Consider the following 15,355-nt stretch of genomic DNA (forward strand, 5'->3'; position numbering starts at 1 on the left):
ACGAGTACACCTAAACGTCCGCCATCTTTATTTTTTGCGCGCCAATTTATTTTTTGAATTTCTCAAAAAACCCGAACTTTTAGCTTCTAAGTAAAGTTTTGTTAAGTTTTAGGTACTCGTGTTTTTGTATTTTTGAAAAAAAGAGTTTTTATTCAGTTTATTGAAATAAATAAAAGTTAAGTTATTTAAGTATATAGATAGACTTTAAAAAGTTAAAAAATTTCGAAATGAAATACACAATCGGAGTTTTAGTGGTAAGCTATGCTATACTTATGTCTTGTTTTTCTTTTTTTACTAAGTTCTTAGCATGACTATATTATCTGTATGTGTCTATATATATATGTATCTAGTATACCTACGATACTTTCATCATCATCATCGTCAACCGATAGACGTAGCACTGCTGGACATAGGACTCTTGTAGCGAGTTCCACACGCCACGGTCTAGCGCTATTTTTTATTTTTAACCGAAAGCTTAAATATCAATTTTCATCGATGTATGTAACTTCAAAAATGACGGACTTTCATACAAATTTCCATCCCCCATTTAACCACTCGGGAGTGGAATTTCGAAAATTTCTTTCTTAATGGATACCTACCTACTCTTTACAAAGAACACCACCCTCAAAATTTCATGTCTCTAGGACCAGCGGATTAGGCTGTGCGTTGACTGTCAGTCAGTCAGGATTTTGAATTATATACAGATTACTAGATGATGCCCGCGACTTCGTCCGCGTGGATTTAATATTTTCAAAAATCCCATGGGAACTCTTTGATTTTCCGGAATAAAAAGTAGCCTATGTCCTTCACCGGGATGCAAACTATATCTGTATCAAATTTCGTCAAAATCGGTTGAACGTGAAAGGCTAGCAGACAGACAGACAGACACACTTTCACATTTATAATATTAGTATGGATTATTATATGCTCTGTAGTGAGCCAGCGATGGGTTGATCATGATGACGATGACAAATTAAAAGCCAGTGATTGTAGATTTATAACGAGCATTCCATTTATGTGAACATGGCTTGAATAATAATTAACTAAATATTTTATTTACTTGTATAAATAACTTCTAAGCGTGCTGCATGTCTGAGGTTTAACCATTAGGTATTTACATTTATAAATCATCATCATCACGTTGATCAACCCATCGCCGGCTCACTACAGAGCACGGGTCTCCTCTCAGAGTGAGAAGGGATCGCGCTGGCCAAGTGCGGATTGGTAGACTTCACACACCTTTGAGAACATTATGGAGAACTCTCAGGCATGCAGGTTTCCTCACGATGTTTTCCTTCACCGTTAAAGCAAGTGATATTTAATTACCTACTTAAAACGCACATAACTCCGAAAAGATAGAGTCAGAGGTGCGCGCCCGGGATCGAACCCTTCATATGACAATAATTTCTCAGACCTGGGGGCGCGTTTGGAAAAAATTATCACCACTAAATCTTACAAATGCAACAACCAACCATCCAACAACCATCAAAAAGTGTAATTTATTTCTACCTACTAGCTGATGCCCGCAACTTCGTCCGCGTGGAATTAGGTTTTTAAAAATCCCGTGGGAACTCTTTGATCTTCCGTTATAAAAAGTAGCCTGTGTCACTGTCCAGGTCTTTATCTATACCCATGCGAAAAATCACGTCAATCCGTTGCACCGTTGCGACGTGATTGGACAAACCAACAAACAAACACACTTTCGCATTAATAATAAGGGTACTGACTAGCGACCCGCCCCGGCTTCGCATGGGTGCAACGTAGATAAGTAGGTACTAATGTGATGTCAGTGGAGTGATTAATAATCCATAGTTCCATTCCATACTAATATAATAAATGCGACCAACACCGCCTCCGTCTGGTTTTGTTGCGCGTTTTCTTAAAATAATTGTTAATTTTCGATGAAAGCTTGATTTCTACCGAAATTTTGTTCAAATATCGGCATATTTCAACAAATTAACACAAACCAATATTAAACTATACCTATCTATAAGTCCCGCAAATTGATAATGCGCGTGGCTGCCATTTTAGTGACGTCAGCACTACACTGAAGTTTCGAGCTGATGGTATATTTTTACATGATTTTACTTAAATATACGTCAAATGACGTCAAAATGACGTCATTTCGATGTTAATGAAACATGGTTCCAGCGCAATAGTAATTTGCGGGACTTATACCTAAAACCTTCCTCTTGAATCACTCTATCTATTGGTGAAAAATGCATTAAAATCCGTTACATAGTTTAAAAGATCTACGCGTTCAAACATACAGACAGCGGGAAGCGACTTTATTTTATACTAGCTTATGCTCGCGACTTCGTCCGCGTGGACTACACAAATTTCAAACCCCTATTTCACCCTCCTTAGGGTTTCAATTTTCAAAAATCCTTTCTTAGCGGATGCCTACGTCATAATAGCTATATGCATGCCAAATTTCAGCCCGATCCGTCCAGTAGTTTGAGCTATGCGTTGATAGATCAGTCAGTCAGTTAGTCACCTTTTCCTTTTATATATATAGACTATGTAAAGATTTGGAATAAACCATTTGACTTTGACTAACTAACCCCCCTTATTGGTGGGCCGAAGTCCTAACCACTGTCTACTAGGCTATCATCTGCTTCATCTAAAGAAATATTATGTAAATAATAGGTACATGACATATCAATACCACCTGCTGTCTTTACAAAAAAGAACTTATAATAATATAAATGGTAAGAATTAACCTTCTGACCTCACCTACAAGACATGAGCTCTATCTTAGCCACTTGCCACAGGTCTGATTGCAGCCAAGCCCTAGTCTATAAATTAAAAAAAAAAAAACGGCCAAGTGCGTCGCGGGCCACGCGCAGTGTAGGGTTCCGTAGACCTCCTTAACCTGTAAACACTATTTAGCCATATAGTTTTCCTTTAAAATTTATTATTATATACCTACTACTGCTGTGATTTTTTTCACGTTCCTATATACTACCACTAGCAGTTGCCCGCGACTTCGTCCGCGTAAAATTTCTGGATGCGCTCTGAAATTTTCCCTTTAGGCTTTATAGTTTCTGAGATTTCGTGATTAGTCAGTCAGTCAGTCAGTCAGTGAGTGAGTGGTATTTCTCTTTTATATATTTAGATTTGGCTGCTTGGGGGGGGGGGGGGGGGCACTTGACTCTAAACACTATGGGGTAGACGAGAAATTCATTCATCCCCACTTTACATGTAGGGGAGCTACCCTAAAAAAAAAATATCACTATTTATTGTTAAAGTTATGTAAATGCTATCGCATGTTTTTGAAACCTAAGTATTTAGTTAACTCAAAAATTTGAATTTCCATTTAAAACAATCATGATTTCCTAAATATGTAAATTATATAAGTATACTTTCAAAAGAATAAATTATCTACCAATTATAATAGGAATAACATCTTGATATTGCTATAAAAGCTGTGATAGCCTAGTGGTTAGGACGTCCGCCTTCGAATCGGAGGTCGGGGGTTCGATCCCGGGCACGCACCTCTAACTTTTCGGGGTTATCTGCGTTTTAATTAATTAAATATCACTCGCATTAACGGTGAAGGAAAACATCGTGAGGAAACCTGCATGTCTGAGGGTTCTCCATAATGTTCTCCAAGGTGTGTGAAGTCTACCAATCCGCACATGGCCAGCGTAGTAGACTATGGCTAAAACCCTTCTTACTCTGAGAGGAGACCCGTGCTCTGTAGTGAGCCGGTGATAGGTTGATAATGATGATGATACCAATATTATACTAAAATAAAATTTGTAAGTTTGTTTGTAGGGAACTACTGAACCGATTTTGAAAATTTTTTCACCAGTAGAAAGCTACATATTATTCCTGAGTAACCATTCACTCCTTCTCACTCTGAGAGGAGACCCGTGCTCTGTAGTGAGCCGGTGATGGGTTGGGCGAGCGCGGATGAGTACGGGTCGTCCCCCCGCCTCATACCCCGATTGCCATCTTAACTTGTCGCGTAAAATAGGTAGGTACCGGATACAAAATGTATGTCTGTATTACATTGCCTTTCTCCTAAACGTAGGTCGTAACCTGTGGCAATTATATTATCTGCGTGCGACATTCACTTGTGGCTAATGTCACACAGATATTGAAAGGTTTTGTTTGTTAGTCACAGATAAGACAAATCTACAGCTAAGAAAAAGAGGACACTTAGCTATTTTTTTTTTAAATAAATTAAGATTATAAAATATTCACTTTAACAATAGATTACGTATAGAACAAAAAAGACATTAAACAACGACATTAGACATTAAAGACACAAAAAAGCATATTATACAGTCGCAGACTATGTAAACGATAAAAAAGCTTGGATTTGACTCGCTCCAGCAATGCACGGGGCTGCAATAACTTGTATAGTACGGTATAATAACATTGTAAATTGAATAATTAAAAAGAGCAACCGCCGAGTTTCTTGCTGGTTCTTCTCGGTAGGAACGGCATTCCGAACCAGTGGTAAATTAAAACTACCTGACTATTTATAAGCACTTGTAAAAAGTTTACATGAATAAAAAAACATTCTATTCTATTCTATTCTATTATTTCAGCGTCCAAGCTGGTTATAGTAGGTACTGTACATATTTACATGACTACTAGATAATACTATTAGTACTATTATATTATATTCTGTGATAATACGCAGGTATAATGTAGTAATAGGTAGGTCAGGTCAGGTATATTATAGTCGCAGGACTTCGTCCGCGTTGATTTAGGTTTTTAAAATCCCATGGGAACTCTTTGATTTTACGGGATAAAAGTATGTTCCTCTCTGTGAAGCAAGTTATCTCAGTAGCTTTCGTCAAAATCGGTTAAGCGGATGACACGTGACTGATAGATAAACAGACAAACTTTCGCATTTATTATGTGAAGCAGTTGATGGCCGCGACTTCGTACGCGTGGATCAAAAATCGGATCGTGGTTTAGAAATTCCGTGGGAATTCTTGGATTTTCCGGGATATAAAGTAGCCTATGTCAATCTCAGTCTTAAATTATACCCATACAAAAAATCACGTCGATCGGTGGCTCCGTTGCGACGTGATTAAAGGAAAAACCTACAAACAAACACACTTTCGCATTTATAATATGGGTAACTAGTCATATGGCTATGGATGATAGAATACTTTATATCTACTGGCCACTAATTGTTTCCATTAGCGGCTTAATCTTTAAGTTAAATCTCTATAGGTATTGGGTACATCAATATAATAATTATAGCTTTTGGCAGTTACGTAAGTTTGTGCGTCCAAATCTGCAATCACCTTCGGTTGAGGGCTTCGTCTTAATACTGATAAGGAGGTCACTTTATTACCTCATTATATGTCATTTTGTTAATTTTTAGAGTTCCGTACCTCAAAAGGAAAAACGGAACCCTTATACGATCACTTTGTTGTCTGTCTGTCAAGAAACCTACAGGGTACTTCCCGTTGACCTAGAATCATGAAATTTGGCAGGTAGGTAGATCTTATAGCTGACATTTGGGGAAAAATCTGAAAACCGTTAATTTAGGGTTAGATCACACAAAAAAAATTAAATTGTGGTCATGAACTAATAATTAGTATTTTCAACTTTCGAAGTGAGTGACTATATCAAGTGGGGTATCATATGAAAGGTCTCCACCTGTACATTCTAAAACAGATTTTTATTTATTTTTATGCAACATAGTTTTTGAATTATCGTGCAAAATGTCGAAAAAATACGACTGTAGTATGGAACCCTCATTGCGCGAGCCTGACTCGCACTTGGCCGGTTTTTTAGAGTTCCGTACCTCAAAAGGAAAATATTAAATAAAAAATATCAAGGATAGGTACATATTATAAATACTATCCGTCCCGGCTTACTCACGTGTGTAGTCGACGTTAGCCCGACTAGTTTCGAACCCATCCGGGGTCCTTTTTCAAGGGAGGGGGGTTTTTCAAGGGAGGGGAAACTAGTCGGGCTAACGTCGACTACACACGTGAGTAAGCCGGGACGCATAGTATTTATAATGGAAAACACTCACGGTAGTTTAAACGCTAAAATAGGTACATATTATTTTAAATAGGTAATAAAATTATGTGTTGTTTTGTATAGGGCAGAGGCGGATTAAATGTTGAGAGCGGCCTAGGCAAGCATCTCATAGGCGCCCCTCTAGCAGCCATATTAAAAAAATTACTAACTTCAAAAGAACGATGAATCGTGTATAGTCTGCGACATGTTGAGATGGCAATCGGGGTATGAGGCGGGGGGACGCCCCCGCCCACACCCACAATCCGGCGGGAACTCTTTAATTTTCCGGTGTCAAAAGTAGCCTATGTCGTTCCCCGGGATGCAAGCTATCTCTGTACCTTTTTTCAAAATCGGCTTAACAGATGGGCCGTGAAAAGCTAGCAGACCGACAGACAGACAGACAGACAGACTATAGTCTACCACGCTGGATTAGTAGACAATATTGGTATGGATATAAAAAAATAATATGGGTAATGATTAGTAATAGATAATCTCTTGTGAAACGTTAATTTTTCGCTGCGACGTGCGATGTTGCGAATGATATTATGTTGATAATCGATTAGATCAATTTATTACACAATATTAAACATCGGTTAAATAAGACGTTAACTCCAACCCGCTGGACTGACGACCTTAAGAAGGTAGCGGGAAGTGGGTGGATAAGGAATCCATCCACGTGTTTTGTGGCGCGCTCTTGGGAAGGCCCTTTTTCCAGCAGTAGGCGCAAACAGGCTGTTTGATTAATTGATTGAAATTGTTACGTTGACGTTTAATGTGTGCGTAATCACAGTGCATTTTCTATTCCCTCACTCTCAAGGTCCGATGGGACGGCGATCGGACACGACCAGCGTAAATCGTAGGGCTGACGGTTTACATCCTCATAGACCTTTAATACTATGTGAATTGTAAATGTCGTCATTTCCACATTAATTCAGTATCCTACATCGAAAGGTCAAATGTCTCAACGACTCAAAGGTTGAATGGTGGAATTGACACGGAAAGTAGGAAGGTACGTAGGTTCCAGCCATTCGGTTATTATAGAACTCAATAGCTCAACGGGTAGAGTGGACTGAAAACCGAAAGGTCGACGGTTCAAACCCCGCCCGTTGCACTATTGTCGTACCTACTGCTAGCACAAGCCTGATGCTTAGTTGGAGAGGAAAGGGGAATATTAGTCATTTCACATGGCTAATATTCTTTAAAAAAAACTGATCTATACTAGCGACCCGCCCGAATTTCATTATCCTAGGTCAACGGGAATTTTCTTGACAGACAGACAGACAACAAAGTGATCCTATAAGGGTTCGGTTTTTCCTTTTGAGGTACGGAACCCTAAAAATGCTGATAATGAAATAGATGTGAACATAGCCTTATCGACATGAAAACATTAGGTATTTGTGATAATTTAAATACGGTTTAATATTTAAACACGCGTAGTTCACATAAATTAATATTCAGATTTAAACAAATAACCTAACCTACTTAGGATTCAAGAGATTATTAAAACGGATAACAAAAAAAAACAATTTTTATTGTCTTTCGTATTCTTTATATTGTTTTAATATTCTTATAATTGTAATGTTCTTGAGCATATGACATTTATTGGTTTTAAACAATGATTTTATGAGGTAGGTAGTTAACTCAATGGAATTCTTATAAGTTTAAGTGTCTATTTATTAATGCAAACTAGCTGACTCGCTTTTTTTATCTTTTTTGCATTCATTTTTAATTCATTGAAGGTTTTCTACAAACAATTATTTTAATATCACTCAGTGAAGCAACAATGTGTAACCAATCAAATTTAATTTGGTTTTTCACAATTTGTAAACTTATACGACAAAGCAGGCTTATGGCATTCATACAGCTAGCCCCTAGCTGTATCATCTTCACAGGCTTATATTAAAATCTTTACTTGAAAGTTGTCCAGTTAAATAGTAAGAAATCAGTCAAAATAATGAGTTTGACGTGAGCTACTCACAAATTAGTCCGTTCGCCATAAATAAAATAGCTATTTTTCAAATAAAAACTTACTAATCGTGGAGCCGTCCATTGCCGTACGCAACTGAGTATCCGTTCATCTTGCATAACACCGAACCACAAGCGGAGCCACAATTGACGCAAAATCCAGGCTCCAATTTGAGGTCCAATTCCATAATGCCAAGGTTGTCGGGTTAAGCGTTCACAAAGTCCATAACTCAAAGTCAGGTAATTGAAGCGTGCAGAAATCAATGTCCGTTCCTATAATCCAGTTGTAGAAAAAATCCAAAAAACCTGAGCAAAAAATGCTAGAAAGTCAAAACAAATCTCTCAAACGCACAGCGAGACAAAATAAGGACAAAACCATAGAGCAAAACTGAGGGACAAAATCCAAGTTTCTATGGGCTTGACAGCGCCTCCACGTGTTGCACCCCGCAAATTGCTATTGCGCTGGAACCATGTCTCATTAACATTGAAATGACGTCATTTTGACGTCAGCCGAAATAAAAATATAGCATCGGCCCGAAACTTCAGTTATATTTGCATTATTTTTAGCTGCTGTCAATCGCGCGGGTGTCGTGGAGCCAGGGTGACGTGGAAGCCATCATCAGGAACGACTTCGACGGCCCACACGACGACGGCTCTTACAAGTGGGCAATACAGACAGGTATCTACCTACCAACGATTTGCGTCCCGTCGTGACAACGACTGGAGTCATTCAAAGGTCTTATGGCGTAATTTTGGGGGTTCATGGGGTTGTTAAAAGAGGTTTATGGGGTTAATCATCGAATTTAAGGGGTTAATCAAGGGGTTTATGGAGTTTTTAAGGGGCAGATCAACAAATTCCTGAAAGGCCAGCAAAGCATTGGCGGTTCCTCTGGTGCTGCAAATGCTCATGGGCGGTGGTAATCACTTAGCCAGGGTCAAGCCAACATTAGGAACGACTTCTACGGCCCACACGACGACGGCTCTTACAAGTGGTCTATACAGACAGGTATCTACCTGCCTACCAATAATTTGCGTCCCGTCGTGACTACGACAGGGGTTATTCAAGGGTTTTGTAGCGTAATTCAGTGGTTCATGGGGTTATTAAAAAGGGGTTCATGGGGTTTAAGGGGTTATTCAGGGTGTTTAAGGGGTTATTCAGGGTGTTTATGGGGTTATTAAGGGGCGGATTAACAAAGTCCTGAAATACCGGCAAGTGGCAACGCATTGGCGGGTCCTCTGGCGCTGCAAATGTTCATGGGCGGTGGTAATCACTTAAAGCACCATGGTAAATTTTCGTACGTTTTTTTCCGCAAAATCTTGTAAACTATAGAACTACATAGAAGCGCGCACACTGCGGAATTAAATTCCGCGCCAGATTTTGATAGATTTATTTACGGATTTTAAAACGCACAGTAACTCGCTGCACCATGGTGCGCGCTAGCTCTTAACCTGTGACGCAGTGCCCGTGTGGCAGCCATACTGAAATCCTGTGGATTGGTGCGGCAACGCAACGCAACGAAAACGCATCGTGTAGGTATATATTCAGGGTATCTCACATAATTCGTTGTTGACAGAGGGTGGTATCTACCACGAGCAGCGAGGCTCGCTGCAGACCAGTGGTGGTGCAGACCCCAGCCTGCTGGTCGAAGGACAATACCAGTACACTGCCCCCGATGGACAGGTGAGTATCCATCATCATTTTAATCCATTGCCGGCCCACTACCGAGTTCAGGGTGTCCTCTCAGAATGAGAAGGGTTTAAGACCACGGTTATCTGTCATGGTAATGGTAACTTGATATGGAAGTTTAAGTTGTGCGTTGATAGATACAATGACTCCGAGTGGCCTACTTACGCAACGTTCATTGACCTCTAGCGTCAGTCAGATGTTTTATTTGCATGTGAACTTTTACAAAATATAGGATTTTCTAATTTTTTTAGGGTTTTTAGGGTTCCGTACCTCAAAAGGAAAAACGGAACCCTTATAGGATCACTTTGTTGTCTGTCTGTCTGTTTGTCAAGAAACCTACAGGGTACTTCCCGTTGACCTAGAATCATGAAACTTTGCAGGTAGGTAGATCTTATAACTGACATTTGGGGAAAAATCTGAAATCCGTAAATTTAGGGTTAGATCACACAAAAAAAATTAAATTGTGGTCATGAACTAATAATTAGTATTTCCAATTTTCGAAGTAAGATAACTATATCAAGTGGGGTATCATATGAAAGGTCTTCACCTGTACATTCTAAAACAGATTTTTATTTATTTTTATGCATCATAATTTTTGAATTATCGTGCAAAATGTCGAAAAAATAAGACTGCAGTACGGAACCCTCTTTGAGGCTGACTCCCACTTGGCCAGTTTTTTTTAACAGAGATAGCGAGCAAACGAGCAAGCGGGGTCACCTGATGTTAAGCGATTACCGCTGCCATATACATTTGCAGCACTAGTGGAACTGTAAAACATTAATCACTTTGGTATATGTTTGTCTGCTTATGTGTAACATAGGAGGTAATTTCCAGTTTACCGAGTGAAGTGCATCTCCGTGCTGCTTGGCTCAGAGCCCTCGGCAAACAGGACAACTTACCCGACTCTGCTGTGGTCTGCTCTGTATCATATGAAAGGTCGTCACCTGTACATTCTAAAACAGATTTTTATTTATTTTTATGCATCATAGTTTTTTACGGATCGACGTGCATTTTTTGCATGGGTATATAGTTTAAAACCTGGAGAGTGACATATAGTTAACTGGTGACAGAAGGGCTGGCTCATTTTTTGCGCAGCGGATCAGCCTGGCTGTCCAGCGCGGAAATGCAGCCAGTATTCTTGGCACCATTCCACGCGGTCATGATTTATATAGTAATTAGATAAGGCTAGCTTTAAGTTTTATTGTATTAAAAAAAAAAAAAAAAAAAAAGTTAAACGTATATACTTTTGTTCCGGAAAATCAAAGAGTTCCCACGGGATTTTAAAAAACCAAAATCCACGCGTCGCTATCATCAGCTAATAAATAATACATCTTCTCTTTCAGATAATCAACCTCCTCTACACGGCAGATGAGTACGGCTTTCATCCGACCGGTGACCACTTACCAACGCCACCCCCCATCCCCCCTCAGATACAGCGCGCTCTAGACTACATCGCTCGAAGGGCACCACATAATAATAATTTATTATAATCTATCTAATAAATGACTATATAAAAATTTAGGTGCTAGATATTGTTTATGTCCCTACGTTTTTAACCGACTTCAAAAAAGGAGGAGGTTCTCAATTCGTCGGAATCTTTTTTTTTTAATGTCATCATTATCATCATCATCAACCAATAGACGTCCACTGCTGGACATAGGTCTCTTGTAGGGACTTCCACACGCCACGGTCTTGCACCGCCGCCATCCAGCGGCTCCCTGCGACTCGTCTGATGTCGTCCGTCCACCTAGTGGGGGGTCTTCCAACGCTGCGTCTTCCGCTGCGAGGTCGCCATTCCAGCACCTTGGGACCCCAACGTCTATCGGTTTCAAATGTAAAAAAGGAAAAAAAATTATCACACATCGCTGTGATAGCCTAGTGGTTAGGACGTCCACCTTCTAATCGGAGGTCGGGGGCTCGATCCCGGGCACGCACTTTTAATTTTTTGGAGTTACGTGCGTTTTAAGTAATTAAATATTACTTGCTTTAACGGTGAAGGAAAACTCGTGAGGAAACCTGCATGCCTGAGAGTTCCCCATAATGTTCTCAAAAGTGTGTAAAGTCTACAAATTCGCACATGGCCAGCGTGGTAGACTATGGCCAAAACCCTTCTCACTCAGAGAGGAGACCCGTGCTCTGTAGTGAGCCGGCTATGGGTTAATCATGATGATTAATGGAAAGAAAGAAGGAAAATTATTTTATAGGGCGTCAGTTTAGCGCGCGACTTGAGGAAGCGAAACACACCAGCCCGCACCCCACGTTCACCATCTGCATTAGTGTGAGTGCTACATCCGTACACAGTGCACGAGCACTTGGAACAATACCTGCGCGAGCTCTATTTGACTACCGGGAACTATATCTATGTCCATTTCAGTGCCGATACTTCAAAGACAAAAATAAAACGCATTACGTGTAAGAATATTTCATTTTATTGTTATATTAAGTCACACTACTTACATCAATAAAATACGGGAATCACAACAATTGTTAATACTTAGTACTATTTATTTAAAATTTTCTATGAAGAATTATTAGATTCTATATCGATGTTTAAAATTAATTTTTCCTGCTTCCTTTCTTGTTTAAAAAAATACGAGCTAAAATCATACTTTTGACATGTTAATTGACACAAAGTTAAAATAGAGCCAAGTCATTTTTCACGCATAATATTACAGTACGCGCCAGAAAGTAATGTACATCGACCTTTAGAAGGAGATAGCAGATTTGTAGAGCATTGTCTCTGTCGTTGAGACTGACAAAACGTCATATAGGTGTGAGTGACAGAGACAACGCTTTACAAAGCCGAAATGCCATTCTAAAGGCCGATGTACATTACTTTCTTTAACTTTATGTGCCAATTGTAATGTCAAAAGTACGATTTTAGTATTTTAAAGGTGAAGCGCAGTTTTGACACGACATTTGACCAATAGATTGACAAATGGCGCGTGTGAACTCATTTTGTACGGACTATACGTATGGTTAGAATTTAGACCGATTTCCGGTAAAAAAAACTGTCAAAACATCACGAATGTTATGAAAACCCTCAGTTTTTACCGAAAATCGGACATAATGTATAAAACAAAATAAAGTCTAATTTTCTTTAGAACTAAATACCAATAGAAAATGCATATGTATTGACTAAAAATATATTATCATTTATCAATATTTGGCTATTGAATTTTTCAATCCATCTATCCATACTAATATCATAAATGTGAAAGTGTGTTTGTCAGCTAGTTTTTCACGGCCCATCTGTTTAACCAATTTTGACGAGATATCCCGGGGAGGGACATATGCCACTTTTTGTCTCGGAAAATGTAGAGTTCCTATGGGATTTTTATAAAACCTAAATCCACGTGAAAAAGTTGTGACCATCATGTATTTGGTACAGAGATACTTGCATCTCAAATATAGGTTACTTTTTATCCCGAAAACTAGAGTTCCCGCGGATTTTAACAATTTAACAAAACAGCGAACAAATAATTAGTATTTTCAATTTTCAAAGATAACTATACCAAGTGGGGTATCGTATGAAAGGGCTTTACCTGTACATTCTAAAATAGATTTTTATTTATTTTTGTGCATAATAGTTTTTGATTTATCGTGCAAAATGTTGAAAAAATACGACTGTAGTTCGGAACCCTCAGTGCGCGAGTCTGACTCTTGGCCGGTTTTTCTACATTTTTCATGTATTTCTTTTTTGTTGTTTCAGCTTCTCTTTTACACATGCTGTGGTCGTTTCAGTTCAATGGCATTTATATAATATAATATTTATTTATTGTATTTGTATATGTATTTTAAGTTTACAAAAACAAAAATAGACTATTTGGAATTAAAAATAAACATCAGTCTCAACTCTTCTAGTTATTCGAGCGTCTGTCACCTGTCGAAACTACGCGGCATGTACCTGGAAGAGACCTAACATTAGAATGTAGCATTCTATGGGCATTACTAAAAGATAATGGGTAAGATAAAAATAATTCTAGCAATAAAATTTTTTTACAAAAAAAATAAAAACCGACTTCGTTACACAAACACTAAAAATTGTAAAATAATTTAATTTATTACCGAATATATTATGTATACAAGAGTTAATATAGTTCCATAATAATACTTTTTGGTGCCGGTGCCAATTAGCTTTAGCTGCGCGAATCGTCTAGACTTCATATTTTTATGGGACTCCACAATGGCACCTCATTGGCACCGACCCCAAAAAATATTATTATGGAACTATATTAACTCTTGTATACATAATATATTCGGTAATAAATTAAATTATTTTACAATTTTTAGTGTTTGTGTAACGAAGTCGGTTTTTATTTTTTTTGTAAAAAAATTTTATTTCACAATTTTTAGTGGCCCCATGGAATTATGCTATGACTGGTTAAAAATCTACTGTTTACTAAGCTATTACACTGGTCGCGAGCAATTTACTCTTATCCGTTGAGGAGTTCCAGTATCTATCTTCGAAGATGTTCATCAGATCTTCACCAAATTGAAATGGGACCAACTTTGAAGTATACCCTTTCAAACAAAAAAAGAATTTTCAAAATCGGTCCAGGCGTTTTTGAGTAATCGGGGAACATACATTAAAAAAAAAAAAAAAAAAATCCGACGAATTGAGAACCTCCTCCTTTTTTTGAAGTCGGTTAAAAATAAAAGTTATAGAATCTGAAATGAGGAAAAAAAAACATTAGAATATCCTAATATAACAAAATTATATTACCCCCGGTAAGGGGGTGCACTAACATCTTAACACCCCAAATGTCAACCTCACCTGCACGCGGAGCCCCCTGCCGCCTGCGAATCAGCGAACGAGGATATGACGACCGAAGAATGGCGGGATAACCATCCCAAATGGCTTGGCTTTAAACACAGACCAGAGACGGGCAGCAGCGTCACTGGTGCGAAATGGCCTACAGCCCTGCGCTGACCACCCCGCCTGCCCAGCGTGGTCAGTATGGGCATTACTTCTAATGAGCAGCGCCAACAGACAAAGGCCCCCAGTTCCCGGCAGCCCTGCTATTCCCGATTACGGTAAGGTGGTGGGGAGCGGGTGGATGAGGAAGGCTGAGGACCGTGTTTGGTGGCGTGCTCTTGGAAAGGCCTATGTCCAGCAGTGGACGCAAACAGGCTGATGGATTGGATTGGAATATAACAAAAACCCTTATAGATTTTTAGACTATTTTTGTACAATATTTTGATTGTTATTATTATTTGTTTTATTATTTACAGCTTAGCTTAGTTATATACAGCTATGATAGTGGCTGTTTAAAGTATATGACATTTGTTGAATAGATTGCGCATTGAACATTACGTAATCGCCCCACCGTTGTTGTGAGACTATAAAACCAAATGAACTGGGCGAACAGCCCCCCAATTGTGTAAGAATAACCATTTCATGGCTATCGCAATCGTCGAGAAATTCTGCCATTTGATTGGTTGATTTGCTGTTTACATTTTTTCACAGCCAATCAAAGGGCAGAATTCTTGACGATTGCGATAGCCATGAAATGGTTATTCTTACACAATTGGGGGGCAGATCCATTTATACGTCTGGCATACTCAGTAGACACTTTGTGTGTCGTAGTGTAGATTTTATTTTTGTTGTTTTAACCTAATGTGGTATTCAGTTGTTTGAGGTTATACTACTAGGTTGTGAAAGGTTGCCGTGAGTGTGTTTTGGTGGTATTGGCGTAATTG

General features: G+C 38.8%; 2 protein-coding genes across 3 annotated transcripts in view; one reads left to right on the top strand and one right to left on the bottom strand.

Moving 5' to 3' along the window:
- LOC117994376 (endocuticle structural glycoprotein SgAbd-8-like) lies at nucleotides 1-12,096 on the top strand. The gene is made up of 4 exons (XM_034982297.2): nucleotides 1-254; nucleotides 8,533-8,644; nucleotides 9,540-9,646; nucleotides 10,996-12,096. The coding sequence occupies exons 1-4, from the start codon at nucleotides 228-230 to the stop codon at nucleotides 11,140-11,142; spliced, it is 393 nt and encodes a 130-aa protein (XP_034838188.1). The 5' UTR covers nucleotides 1-227; the 3' UTR covers nucleotides 11,143-12,096.
- LOC117994337 (protein C-mannosyl-transferase DPY19L1) overlaps nucleotides 12,064-15,355 on the bottom strand; it is a 17,533-nt gene continuing 14,241 nt past the window's right edge. Inside the window, exon 10 of one of the 2 annotated variants that reach the window (XM_034982243.2) lies at nucleotides 12,064-13,559. In XM_034982243.2, coding sequence (XP_034838134.1) covers nucleotides 13,532-13,559 — 28 coding nt within the window. In that variant the 3' untranslated portion in view covers nucleotides 12,064-13,531. Of the gene's footprint in view, nucleotides 13,571-15,355 lie in introns of both variants that reach the window. The other variant, XM_069507490.1, reaches the window with a different exon arrangement.

Source organism: Maniola hyperantus, chromosome 26 (genome assembly GCF_902806685.2).
Source record: "Maniola hyperantus chromosome 26, iAphHyp1.2, whole genome shotgun sequence".
Taxonomy (NCBI): domain Eukaryota; kingdom Metazoa; phylum Arthropoda; class Insecta; order Lepidoptera; family Nymphalidae; genus Maniola; species Maniola hyperantus.